The sequence below is a fragment of the Lutra lutra genome, chromosome 5, assembly GCF_902655055.1.
Source record: "Lutra lutra chromosome 5, mLutLut1.2, whole genome shotgun sequence".
NCBI classification, from domain to species: Eukaryota; Metazoa; Chordata; class Mammalia; order Carnivora; family Mustelidae; genus Lutra; species Lutra lutra.
In genome coordinates, this window is record NC_062282.1 from 100475257 (window position 1) to 100489378 (window position 14122).

A 14122-nucleotide genomic window follows, 5' to 3' on the forward strand; every position below is an offset into this window, starting at 1 on the left:
TTTTTTCCTGGTTATAGCAAAATTACTGGAATGTTGCAATCAATTTTTGAATATAAGTATTTTAAAAGTTACTGTTCTTTCATATTTTGAAATGAAAACTACTTTAAAAGTCAATAATGCTGTTTTATTACAGATGAACCCACAAGATCATTGAGTGGTCTCATTTTAAAGAATAACGTGAAAGCGCATTTTCAGAACTTCCCAAATGGTGTGACAGACTTTATTAAGAGTGAATGTTTAAACAATATTGGTGACTCCTCTCCTTTGATTAGAGCCACTGTAGGTAAGTTACATTGTTACATAGTTTTGCTTTTCTGGTTTGTAACTGGATTGTTTTTTGAGATGGTAGACTATTCTCATAGGAACTTTTGTCATCCGTTTCATGTTGAATTGGAGGAGAGGGGGGTTTTTCATTGCCACTTTCAAATGCTTTGGAAATAATGGTCATTATTGTAGTAAAAGCCCTTAATTAGTGAGACCAGAGTCACTGGTAGTTGCTTATTCAAAGTTCATCAAGTGGGACATAAACAAATGATACTAATTTAGGACTATGGCCTTTTTTTTGAGTTCCTTACTATCTGACTTCCGTGTATAATAAACATGGGATATAATTTCATTGCACTTTCTTTACGTGGAAAGAAAATTTCGTAAAACAACTTAAGAATAGGACATTAGGGGGCGCCTGGGTGGCTCAGTGGGTTAAAGCCTCTGCCTTCAGCTCAGGTCATGATTCCAGGGTCCTGGAATCGAGCCCCACATCGGGCTCTTTGCTCAGTGGGGAGCCTGCTTCCTCCTCTCTCTCTGCCTGCCTCTCTGCCCACTTGTAATCTCTGTCAAATAAATAAAATCTTTTTTTAAAAAAAAGAAAGAATAGGACATTAGGTTTTGTTATTTTCTATCCTTGTTTTTAATAATTGCCTTGTCTTTGGGGCTCCTGGGTGGCTCAGTGGGTTAAAGCCTCTGCCTTCAGCTTAGGTCATGATCCCAGGGTCCTGGGATCAAGCCCCACATCCGGCTCTCTGCTCAGCAGAAAGCCTGCTTCCCCCTCTCTCTCTGCCTGCTTCTCTGCCTACTTGTGATCCCTCTTTCTGTCAAATAAAAATCTTTTAAAAAAAAAAATTGCCTTGTCTGTATCTAATTACAGCAATTTTTGAGTCTTCAGAGTTCTTCAACTTAAAGAACTATCAGTTTATGTAATACTGAATTAAAATGTTTATAGCTGGTATAAATAGGTTTGGGAGTAAACACAATTGACTGTTGGGTGATAGTTGGTGATAGCATTCATGGACGCAGAAATAGGCAGGAGGACTTAAAAAGTGGCCTACTAAAGGGCAGCATTCAGTATGCCATGGGACTTAAAGCAACTACATTTCACAAAGATCTGGAAAGCTTCCGTTAATCTGGCAGGTTGGTTGAACGGAAGTCAGTTAAGAACCTCCATAATGATTAAATCATTTTCATTGAATGTTCTTTTACTTTTGTATTTTTTGTCTCGTGGTGGGTTTGGGAAAAGTACCCAATACATCTTTTACTTAAAAAACAAAGGCTCTGTGACTTCTCCCAAAATAAATACTGCCATTATTAACACTGATTTTAAATGGGATGGATGGAGGGCATTTGTGATTTGAGAAAAGGGAATTCCTGGTTTATTCTGATGGACTCTTATACCTTCCTAATGTTCTGCCCTCCTCTTGACAGTGGTAAAAAAGAATGGTGAGTATATGCCAAACTTCTCAAATCTTTTTAATCTTAACTACATATTAGGAATCTTGCCGAGGAAGTTTATTTGAGAAGACTACATTTTGTTGACTGTGCGGTAATCCATTAGACAAATGTAAAATTGTTTCTCCTGTTAAAGAGTATGTGGTTGGTTTGTAATTTTATTATTTTAGTGACTATCATTTATGTGTGTTTACATAATATGGGAAAAAGATTTTTCGGGGAGTAGATGAAACTATATGGGCCAGTTAAATTTGAATTTGTTGGTCTATCAACATTCTCTAATGTTCTTCTAGCAGAAGTAATGCATGTCAGCAGTCTGTCAGTGCCAAGTTGTAGCTTGGCATTTAATTTTTGTTACTGCTTTTTTTTTTTTTTTAAGACATATTTAGTTTTCTTTAGGCAGATCCAGAGCTTGCTTTTACCCTTAATTCTTAAAAATTTTAACTTTAGGAAAGAAAAATTGGGAAGAAGGAGCAGCTCTGCCCTTGGCCTTGATGCTTTTTGATCTTACTAGAAGACTGTTTTAAGGGTTATGTCTTAAAAATGCTACCAATTGGGGCGCCTGGGTGGCTCAGTGGGTTAAGCCTCTGCCTTCAGCTCAGGTCATGATCTCAGGGTCCTGGGATCGAGCCCCGCATCGGGCTCTCTGCTCAGAAAGGGAGCCTGCTTCCCCCTCCCCATCTGCCTGCCTCTCTGCCTACTTGTGATCTCTCTCTCTCTCTCTAATAAATAAATATTTTTTAAAAAAATGCTACCAATCCATTGACTCTTACCATATAATTGATGGGGGGTTTTGGGGGGGTTGTTTGATTTTAGTGCAGAGTACATATTGGCTAACAACCTTAGGCTTTTTAGTGCTTTGCCACTGGGAGCAATCTTCTCAAAACTAACTGTGGAAAATTCAAAGACCATTTATACACAGAAACAAGAAAAATTCACTGTTTAGTAATTGATTATTTACTGTATGCCAGGCAGGCATTTTGTTTGCCTGTCTCACTGTGAGTTCTCAAAATAGCAAGAGAACACTTTTTCTTTTTTCTCACTTTTACAAATTAGTATTTTGAAGTTTAGAGTGCATATAATTTGCCTACTGTCAGAGTTTATACAAATCTTAATTATGGTACTAAAAGGTCTATAATCATCAAATGAAGTATATTATCTTACTCATGTTAAATTTGCTAAGGCAGAGAAAAACAAGGATGATGCCAGTGATTCATCCTTGATCCTATAAGTGGGAACTGATGGAGGACTGTGTGGGTCTTTCCACACTAGAAGGGTTGTTGCACACAGGATTGTTAGCCATTGATGGTCCATCTACTTTAATATTCCCTACCTTGGTCCTTGGCTGTGATCCGTCCTAGCTTAGTCAGAAAGCTGATTTTCGCTTTATGCATTTTTGTTAAAAACTACTAGATTCAGGTACTCATCACCCAGTGATAAGCTCTGCTAATGTTTTGGTATATTTTCTTTCTACTATTTTGTGTACAATTTCTATAAAAGGAGGAACACGTTTGACCCTTGGAACAGTACAGGTTTGAACTGCGTGGGTCCACTTACATGTGGAATTGGTTTTTCTGTAGATAAAATAAATGTATTTGTATTGTGATTTTTAATAACATTTTTTCTAGCTTACTTTATTGTAAAAACCATATAAAATACATGTATACAAAATTTGTTAACCAGCTATGTTATCATTGAGTCTTTCAGTTAGCGGTAGGCTGTTAAGTTTTGAGGAGTCTGCAGTTCCGTGTTGATTTTCGACTGGGGGGGTAGCATCCCTAACCTGGCCACATTGTTCAGGGATCACCTATAATGAGTGGAACTGTTCTTGTTATTGTTGGAAAAGAGCGAGGCGTGTAGTTTTTTTGTACAGATAATTGTTAAAAGTACAAAAGAAGGTAAACGAAGTGTTGGAAAACAAGATTAGAAACCTCTGATTTATGCTGTGGTTTTTCTACAGATGTGTTGGGGTGAAAAGAGGTCCTGGGCTGATGTGGGCCATTTAAATGAGCGTGTGTGCATGCATGCATTCGTGTGGCAGTATCTGACATAATGCAGTCAGATTCCCTAATGGTATGTGTTTCCTTTCAAGGTATTCTGATTACAACCATAGCTTCCAAGGGAGAATTGCAGAATTGGCCTGACCTCCTACCGAAACTCTGTAGCCTGTTGGATTCTGAAGATTACAACACTTGTGAGGTAAAGAAATACGCTTTTCACATTTTCTTCTCTGTTTTTCTTGTCATGTTGTGTATTTTCAACCTTTGGAAAAAATACTTGCTCTGAAACATACAACTTCAAAAACTTGAAAGCTTCAAGTTACCCTGTTATTTTACATTAGTGACCATTTATCTTCTTGTTTTCTATAATGACTGTTAAGTTCTGAAGCCTCTTTACTGTAATTGCTAGAAGGACGTATAATCAGTCAATCCATTAATGTGCTATTTTTCAAAGATTTAAATTTACCAACCTTGAGCACTTTCAGCCTTCTCTAAATTGTTTCTATGCCTCTTATTTTATGACATGGCTGAAGTATATGTAATCTAGCTTATAATCTCCTATTTGCCACTGATAAATAGCAACCTTTCCGTATGGGAAAGGAAGTCCATGGATTTCTCACTATTTATTAGTACTTTTAAATATCTCTTTCATTACCAGGCCTCTAGTTTGTGTAGAAATCTGTTTTGAATGGAAACCATTTTAGGTATTTTGCTTTTTCTAAATAAATAACCTAACAAAAAATTTTAAGTGGTCTTTTGATTTGGCAGTTTGTTGCCAGATCCGAAAGAAGGAAAGGAGGGACTGGAAAGAGAGGGAGTAAGCAAAGGGGTCTCTAAAGTTCCACTTCTCCCCTCCCTCCCCCCAGAAAAAAAAATTACTTTCTCATATATACATTTTCCATTAACACTTAAGAAATACACTAAGATTACAGAGAAACTAAAATAATAATAGTGTTCAACCATCGAGTAAGAGTTGATTAAAATTTAAATTGTGCTTTGGTATATGAAAGGAGATGAGAATTTTTAAAAACAGTCACTAACCAAGAATAAAAACTTAAAACTGCAGTAATCATGAAATTATGGAGCTTCTACATAAGTCACATTTTGAAAAAGAAAGTATTCTTCAGTTAACTGTACCATGAAAATAAGCACCAGGTTTCTCCTCCTGGTGGAATTATAAGCAGTAAATTAGATGTTTGGTGTAATTAGTAGGTTGCATATTGTGTTTAGGAGGTCTAGGTTGGCCCCTTTAGTGTAAAAATGGTTATAGGAAAATAGTTGCTAATTCAAATTTTCTGCCCTTTTAACTGATTTTGTCACCATGATCCAGTGAATGGTTTACATATTAAGTAACTTTTAAATGATGTTAAGACTTTCTGACTTCTAAAATTCACCAGAATATTTCGGGAGAAGTTAGCTTTTTTACTATAGTTTCTGCCAACCAGAATATCCTCTAATTGTAAGTCATTCAATGCTAAGATAAAACATACCATTATATTTGAACTGAAATTTTAGATAACTTAGTGGTATAGTGATTTCTGTCTTAAAATTGATGACTGAATTTATGGATTTTATGAGGCAGTATTTGATGGGGACTGAGAACATTAATTCATACAAATTCATCAGTATTCTTCAGTTTGCTTTTCAAATGCCTTCATTTTTAGTTCTAATGATATAAATGTCTTTCACAGGGAGCATTTGGCGCCCTTCAGAAGATCTGTGAAGATTCTGCTGAGATTTTAGATAGTGATGTGTTGGACCGTCCTCTCAACATCATGATCCCCAAATTTTTACAGTTCTTCAAGCACAGTAGTCCAAAAATCAGGTACTTGTGTAGGCAGTATTAAATTAACTCACCCTCCAATATGACATCTGGATTATTTAGTAATTTTAGATTAAGAGTTTTATATCTAATTAAAAACATTTGGAGCGTAAAGGCGGAAGGATTTTTTAGAACACTGTGCAATCAGTAGGCCTGCTTGGGCAGAAGTTAACCTTGGGCTGCTCTATTGTCCTGTATATATCCCTAGTTTCTTAAACGGTGCCTAGCATATAGTTGTTGCAAGATTATATTTAAATATTAAGTTAACCTTTGACTAACTTATCATCTGTTATCCTGTCAAGCTATAATTATCAAGATGCTTTCACACAGTTTAAGTGTGTAAGACCCCTGTCTGTAACTATACCAGAAGTTCCCCCAAACTGCTGTACTTTCCCCCCCCCATCTCCAATTAATGTGTTTTAATCTAACTTGTCTTTTGTTTATTGCTACTGTGGAAAAGTCATTGCTCTTCTGATTGGTAGTTGCTTTGTTTTTTGTTGTTTCTAATTTATGTAGAATGACCAAAAACCATATTGCTATTTAAAGTAGAAGTTAAGAGGGTTCCTAGATGTGGTTGTTTAAGGATATCCATCCAACAGCATGAACTTTACTGCATATGCTGTGATTGTTCGTTTAGATGTCCTTTGGAGCTTACCCCCAAGATCCCAAGCTGTATTCAAAGGATTATGGTTTAAACAGTGTGACCAGAGGGTAATCAGGCATCTTTCTCTCGCATAAATTCTGTATTTAGTTCTTTTTCTTTTACCCCGATTTAATTTTAGTTATTTTTCATCTTAAATGGTACTTAATGCAGTATTGTTCTCAGAGAGATACATGCTCATTTATGGTAGTGCCATGCAAATAAGTAGTAACATGCCCCAAATAAGATGTTACTCTTCCCGAAATAGTTAACTAGATAGAGTTCATGTTCCCTAGGAAGTTGTCTATTAATCTTTAAAGTAAGGTGATGAAAGAAAGTGTGGTAATTTGCCTACTTTACGTCTAAGAAAGAAACTCACTTTTTTGTGACCAGGTCTTAGCAAGTAAAAGAGTAACAGAAAAATCCAAATAAGATAATCCTGGCAATTGTTTACTATTGCTGGACACACAGGTTTTTTGTAATTTAATACATTTTTGTAGCTGGTCAGTTGTTTAAACTTAACTCAGTAGAATTCAGTACTACAGAAATGATCCTGTTCAGTGAATGTTCGTTATTACCCATTTGAGAATCTGTTCTACATACCCGTAAACACTTTTTTCCATTTTAATGTATACTTGGATAAATGTATCTGCTGTATGTTTTAGCAATACACTGAACTCCATCTTTATAGGATTTTATTCTGTATTACTACTTACTATCTTATACAGCTTAACTGGTATTTCATATGTACTCTTAAAAATGTTTTTTCCATCTCAATAACTGTTGAACTTTGAGAATATAGAATGAGGCAAAGGAATGTAATTTTATCCATCACATGACTAAGCAATTGAAAAATTAGAGGCATTTTATTTTTTAAACCCTACCAGAGGTACACAAAGATGGGTTATGATTTTTGCCTCATGATGTTCTCATCATGGCCCACTTCCATTTTGTCTTTAGTTACCTTTTAGGTATTTTTAATAATCACTGCCACCTAGAACAAAAGCTAAGATCTTGATGACAACAACCCACATCACATCCCAACTTTTTCCTTCCCTTGCATTGTTAAAAATATGTATATATTTTTAAAGATTTTATTTATTTATCAGAGAGAGCACAAGCAGGGGGAGCGACAGGCAGAGGGAGAAGCAGGCTCCCCACTGAGCAAGGAGCCCGATGCTGGACTTGATCCCAGGGCCTTGGGATCCTGACCTGAGCTGAAGGCAAGATGCTTAACTGAGCCACCCAGGCGTCCCTAAAAAATAAATGTATTGCATATATATGTAAAATGCATGTCTTTGTATGTATGTCTTTGTTTTTAACTTTATAGAAAGTATTTAATGAATTTAATCTTTGGCGGCTTTTTAAATTTAATATTATATTAAATATTATTAAATTAAATATAAAGGTTTCATCCATATTTTGTTGTTGTAGCTCACTTGTTTTGACTACTGTATACTACTTGGCATGGTGATTAAACAATTTATTCATGCTATCTGCCCCCACTCGCCCTCCTTTGCAGCTTTTGGGTGGCTTCCACGTATTTGCTGTTGTGGATAGTACTGCTGAAAACATTTATTTCTTGTCTCTGTGTATTTGCAAGAATTTCTCTAGGAAGACATAAAACCTTTGGGGAGGAATTTCTAGGCCAAAAGACAAATAACAAGAAAAGAACACCAAAATTTTTCCAGGGTGGTTGCATCAATTTATACTCTCTATTAACAAAGCGCAAGATTCTCTGGGTGCACAGCATTTAAGTATTGTGTGATGTATTTTAATTTTCACCAGTCAGATATAAAATTGTGTTTCGTTATGAATTTGATGGTTTACCTCTCTGTCATTAATCATGTTGAACATCTTGTCATAGGTTTATTGTCTGTTTGTAGTACCTTTTTCTTTTGTCTTTTTCTCTTGGGTTATCAGAAAAGGCAGACAGAACAGACAAATAATTTCATGATGAATATTGTGGAAAATAATAGAATAAGCGATTAGACAGTGATTCACAGGTATTATATATGGAAGGTTTTCTATAAAGATAACGTTTGTGCAGAGACCCTGAACAAAGTTAAAGTAGCAAGTCTTTGAAAGGTCAAGGAGAAAGACGTATAAGACAGGTAACACCAAGTATAAAGGTCCTGGAGTTAGGGACAAGCCTTTTACAGTGACAAAAGAAGAAAACTTTGTAGCACAGTAGAAATGAAATTAGGAGAGTAAGAGTAACCACAGCATAGTGGAAGGTCTAGGCCTCGGCCAGTAGTCAGCAAACTATGACCCATGGGGCCAAATTCAGCCTATAAACTGAGCTAAGAATGATTTTATACTTTTAAAAGGTTGTGCTTGGGGGATGGGGGATGAAGCTGCCACGGAGGTCTTGTAATATTTACCATTCTTTTGTAGGAAAGTAGATTGTGTATTTTCGGAGTAATCTGAACAAGGGTGTAATGTGATGTTATTTATGTGTGTCTAAAAGGTGGTGGGGGCTTATAGTAGCAGACCAGCCTGCTAGTATTTTTGTTGGAAAATTAAAAGAAGGGGGGAATGGTCTTCATTTTTCCTCATCACTTAAATTGACAAGATTGTGTCCCACTTATATTTACCATTTGATCTTTTGTAGGAAAAGTTAGATGATGTGTTTTGGAGCAACCTGAACAAGGGTGTAATGTGATGATGTTATTCATGTATTTGTAAAAGGTTGTAGTATAGTCTGTAAAGGATGTCAGGAAACCAGTTAGAGCCTGTTGGAGTAATCTGGATAGTTTGGACTAAGGAAGAAGTGATTGGCTTACGGGTGTTTTCAAAGGTAGTGCCATTAGGAATTGCCGTGGAGTTGAATTGGCTAAATCTGAACACAAAAACTATAGACTTCATCATTTTAGTTTTAAAAGGAATAAATAGGGCGCCTGGGTGGCTCAGTGGGTTAAGCTGCTGCCTTCGGCTTGGGTCATGATCTCAGGATCCTGGGATCGAGTCCCGCATCGGGCTGTCTGCTCAGCAGGGAGCCTGCTTCTCTCTCTCTCTCCCCCCCCCCCCCCTCTGCCTGCCTCTCCGTCTACTTGTGATCTCTCTCTGTCAAATAAATAAATAAAATCTTAAAAAATAATAATAATAATAAAAGGAATAAATAGCCATGATTTTAAAATCTGTAGGTATATAAAACAATTTTCCAGTATGCCTCCATCCACTGTCCCACCCTTCAGAGGTATCTACTATTAAAAATGTGGACATGCCGTTTCTGACACTTAACATTTTGAGAGAAGTATTAATGTTATCCTCTGGAACCTGTGTTTTTCACTTAATATATCATCATTTTCTGTGTTAAATATTGAAAGAAATTTAACTCATTCTTTTCAGGGTGTGTATGTGTATATACATATATATGTATGTACAAACACGTTTCTGGCTATACATACATCATAATTTATGGAGGAATAGTTAAGTTCTTGTCAGTCTTCTGTAAATAGAAAAAATCTATAGTGAGCATTGTTAACGTTTAAATTTTGTTTCTAGGTCTCATGCTGTTGCATGTGTCAATCAGTTTATCATCAGTAGGACTCAAGCTCTGATGTTGCATATTGATTCTTTTATTGAGGTAAGATTTGTCTCCCCTCCCCCCCCTTTTGCTTTTGGGAAAGTTAGAAAATGTTAAATTTTTTCTGATAGTCTTAAAATTGGGTACAGTGTAGACTTTGTGATTTTCGTTAACTGAAAATAAAAGAATTCTCTGTTTAACTGATTTTTTTACTTACGGTACAAACATTGATTATGGTTTGTGGGTGCTTAATATCTTAACTAGAAATTTTTTATTTGAATGTACTATTCAAATTCCAGATGTAAATTGAGTGTCCCAGTTCATTTGCAGTATTTGAAACATGAAACATTGGTGAGTCTAATAATCTTAAACTTGTTCTTTATTAAGAATCTGAAGGCACAGACTAATAAAAGGTTGGTGCTTCATTTTCCATTGGTTTCCATTGTAGAATTGGAGGTGTTGGGAAAAATTTGACTCCTAAATCTCTGTAAGCATTTAAAGTCCCTTTTACTTTTTTGATAAAAGCAGAAGGTCAAGCATCATTTTTCTGGCCATGAACTCAAAGCAATAGAATTGTTTTTCAGAATTACTACCACTTGATAATAGCAATTGTGAACAAGTTAAAGTTCTTCAAGCACTTCACTTTGATTTTCATTAAATGAAAGTTGTCTTTTCCTCTCAAGCTTTTTTTTTTTTTTTTTTTTTTTTTTTTTAAGATGTATGTATTTATTTTTAGAGAGTGACCCTGGGTTGGGGAAAGGGAGAGAAAGAATCTCTAGCAGACTATCCACTGAGTGCAGAGCCCAGTGTGGGGGTTGATCTTATACCCATGAGATGATGACCTGAGCCAAAATCAGGTGTGGGACACTTAACTGGGCCACCCACGCATGCATGCGCCACCCACTCCCCTCCCACCCTGGTTATGCTTAAAAATTTTAGAGGCCATCCTGCTAGTATTTTTGTTGGACAATTAAAAGAAGGAAGAGGGGAATGGTGTCATCATTTTTCCTCATCACTTAAATTAACAAGCTTCTTTCTGAGCATTTCTGACCAGTAGACTATGAATAGTAGGATCCTCTAGCCATTTAAATATTGAGACTAAAACATGAGTCTTCATTGGATATTTACTGAGTCATACTATAAATGAGGCACTGTGCTTGGTGCTAGGGTTACATAAATAAATTTTCTGCCTTCAGTCTACCTTGAGGTAGAGGGCAGTGGATAATACTAAAAGTCTGGAATAAGACTGCGTGGGTTCAAGCAAAGCTCAGGTCCTCAGCTGCTAACCTTGGGCACATTATTTAACTGATATTTTCAGTTTCAACATCTGTAAAATGAGGGCAATAATAGATCTACCTTGTTGGAGTGTTATAGACATTTGCTGTAATTAAATTGGAACAGTGCCTGCTACAGAATAAGCTGGTCTACATGTTAGCTACAGCTATTATTATTCTTAGAAGTAGTAGTTGTAATAATATTTCCTCTTAGTGTTTCACAGCTTAAAAAAGGAATAGGAATACATAGCCCAACATCTTCTATAGAAATGTAGTTCAGAATAAAAGAAATAAAATTCTCTCTGAAAACAAAAATTCCACAGGACCATACTCAGCAAGTGGAGTAAGCATGTTTCTCAACATTTTAAAGTATTTCCCATTGGTGTTAAATACCATGTGAACACATTCTTGCTCCTTGATAATCCTGTAAGATTAAGCCAGTTCTCCATCCAAGAGGAGTAAACCTCCATAGGAGGTGCCTGACACATAGTAGACCCTCGAAAGCTGTTGGCTAAATTAATAAGTGGATCATTTATTTCTTTAAGTTTTCATTGGGGGCGGATGTTTGCTGAGTGTGACAATAATGAATGAAAATGTATTGGTTATTAATACATGCCTAAGATGTATCTTGACAAAGCTAGATATTTTTATACTTAAGACATCATCAGATTTAATGAAGACTATGAAACATGTAAAATATATCTGACTTAAAAAGGAACTACAGAGTTGTGAAAGCGTCAGATGCAGGGGCAGGACTTGTAGAGGTCGAAATTTTTAAAATTTCACAACAGTACTTCACATACTGTCACATTTGGTATTTGAATTTCTCCATTGTCTTACCCCTTTTAATAAGCTTTCAGGTTCCTCAATTTGGAGATGTTTCTGTGATTTTTTTTTTTTTTTTTGAGATAAGATTGTGGGACACTTTGGATTTTATGTATTTTTTTAATGATTGTTTTACTACTTTTAAGTGTAAGTGTGCGTGCGTGTGTGTGTGTGTGTGCACACGCACAGAGAAAGAAAAACTCAAGAATGAGATCGGGGAAGGCTTACTGTATCTTTTCACATGTCCACTTTGCAACCTCTACCAAAGACAACCTCTTCTTCTAGTGGAGGCTTGTAGATATAGTGAATGAGTGTGGACTTAAAATTCCATGAAAATCATATTCAGATTCTCCCCTGCCTAGCAAGTTAGGTAACTTCTAAATTTCCTTATCTGCAAATCAAATAATAGTGTCTTGTAGATTAAATGAAACAGTCTGTCGTTTATTCAGGCACTTTTCTTCCTCCTTAACCTTGGTGACAAACTTGTTAAGAACAGCATAAGATTAATGGCTACTTTTACTGCTTATTCAGTAGTTGACTTGGTGAACAACAGCAGTTTGGGGTTAAGTTGTTGAAAACTCAGCATCCATTTCCCCATTATCGATGCTTTTAAAGAACTTGTACCTGTTACTACCTTAAGAATCCGGATTGGTAGAAATAATCTCTTGACACACAGTGCTTTTGAAGGAAAATAAATTGTATAATTTTTTTAAATAAATTGTATTTTAAAGATTTATCTTCTTCTAGGTGAGCTAAATGAGTGTCCCATATTCTGACACGATTTTATTCTCAAAAACCTAAAAATTACCTTAAAACACAACTAGTCATAGTCTTTCCAAAAGAATGACTTTAGATTATTTACCAAGTCATACTGTTTGGCAGTTACCATCTTATGTTTAATTGTTTTATAACCTAGTATTACAGGCCAGTTAATACAGTGTTTATTTGTACCATATCTTCTTAGGGTTTCTCCAAATGTTACTAACTTATAGATGACTTGTTATTATGTATAAACCTTTCTAATACACAGGAATGCTTAACTAGAAAAAAATGTTTCTCATTGACTAGAACCTCTTTGCTTTGGCTGCTGATGAAGAACCAGAGGTACGGAAAAATGTATGCCGGGCACTTGTGATGTTGCTTGAAGTTCGAATGGATCGCCTGCTTCCTCACATGCATAACATAGTTGAGGTAATACAGGTGACTTAAAGGCGCTCTCCTCCTTTTTCTCCCAAGAAAAATCTTGAGAACAAAATGTAAAATGTTAAATTTGTTTAATACATTTGTTGGCAGTGATCTATGAAAAACAGCTCATGATTGTTTTAAAATTATAAGTTCTCTTTATGGTGACTTTTGTGAGATTGAAGATGTTTATAGGGGGGAAAGTTATTTAAAGGAATAGACAGCTTTTAACAAGAATAACTTATGTAAATTTTTTGTGTTCGCTAGATACGTGTTAGGCTAAATGATTACTAGAACTGTGGTAGGTTAAGTGGCACATTCTTGTGTCGTTGGAGTTGGAATTAGAAGTGTTTGCTTTCCACCCATTACTGGTAAAGCTGATCTGATCCACTTAAGATTTATGGTAAAAGTGAAATTTCTGAGTAGAAAATACATAATTGTTACAGTTAGTTCTAACAGAACATTTAGATTTTAAAAGACTCCTTCAATCCCTATGCAATTATAATAATTTTACTAGAAAATTTTGAGTATGTTGATGATAGGTTAGTAGGAGGTAATATATAGTAACAAGATAAAATTATTAGAACAAATAACTTGTTTGGGCAGTACTCAGTCCTGCTAGTGGCAAACTGTACCACCTACTTTTCATATTACTGGATACATTTGTATGTGAGTAGTATATATATAGCTTTCCAATTGCATTAAATAGTACATTATTTAGATCCTCCCTTTCACCTCCAAAGAATTATATGGTCTGGAGAGGGAAGATCTTTTCTTAAAGGATGGGGATCTGTGAACTGTTAGAAAAAAGCTAGCATCTGTAGTGTGCAGCAGCTCCTTTTCTAAAGCATAAGGAAAGATAGTTGCAAAGCAGCATTAGACATTTTCTCTGATGAACCTGTTCTCTCTGAAGTTCCTAGAAGAATCGGGTCAAGTTGGTTGAAGGTTTAGTGAAAGTTGGAGCTAACGGGAAAATTAAAAGATATTTTATCATTTGCTGGGGCCATGTCACCTGTGGGAGCCTAACTTAAAATGGTATAGTTATTTAGAAGTACTCAGCATGGTAATAGGACATGGTGTGGAATATAATAGGGATTGGCCTGTCACAATTCTTGTGTTGCCACGTTT

The 14122-nt window shown here is 35.7% G+C and overlaps 1 protein-coding gene across 2 annotated transcripts in view; it reads left to right on the forward strand.

Annotated features, from left to right (window-relative positions):
- The window catches only part of TNPO1 (transportin 1), an 87436-nt gene that overhangs the window by 45769 nt on the left and 27545 nt on the right, over nt 1–14122 (forward strand). For both annotated transcript variants that reach the window (XM_047729135.1, XM_047729136.1), the window contains exons 4-8: nt 134–283; nt 3815–3921; nt 5414–5547; nt 9692–9773; nt 12881–13003. In XM_047729135.1, the coding sequence (XP_047585091.1) occupies nt 134–283; nt 3815–3921; nt 5414–5547; nt 9692–9773; nt 12881–13003 (596 nt within the window). The remainder of the gene's footprint in view (nt 1–133; nt 284–3814; nt 3922–5413; nt 5548–9691; nt 9774–12880; nt 13004–14122) is intronic.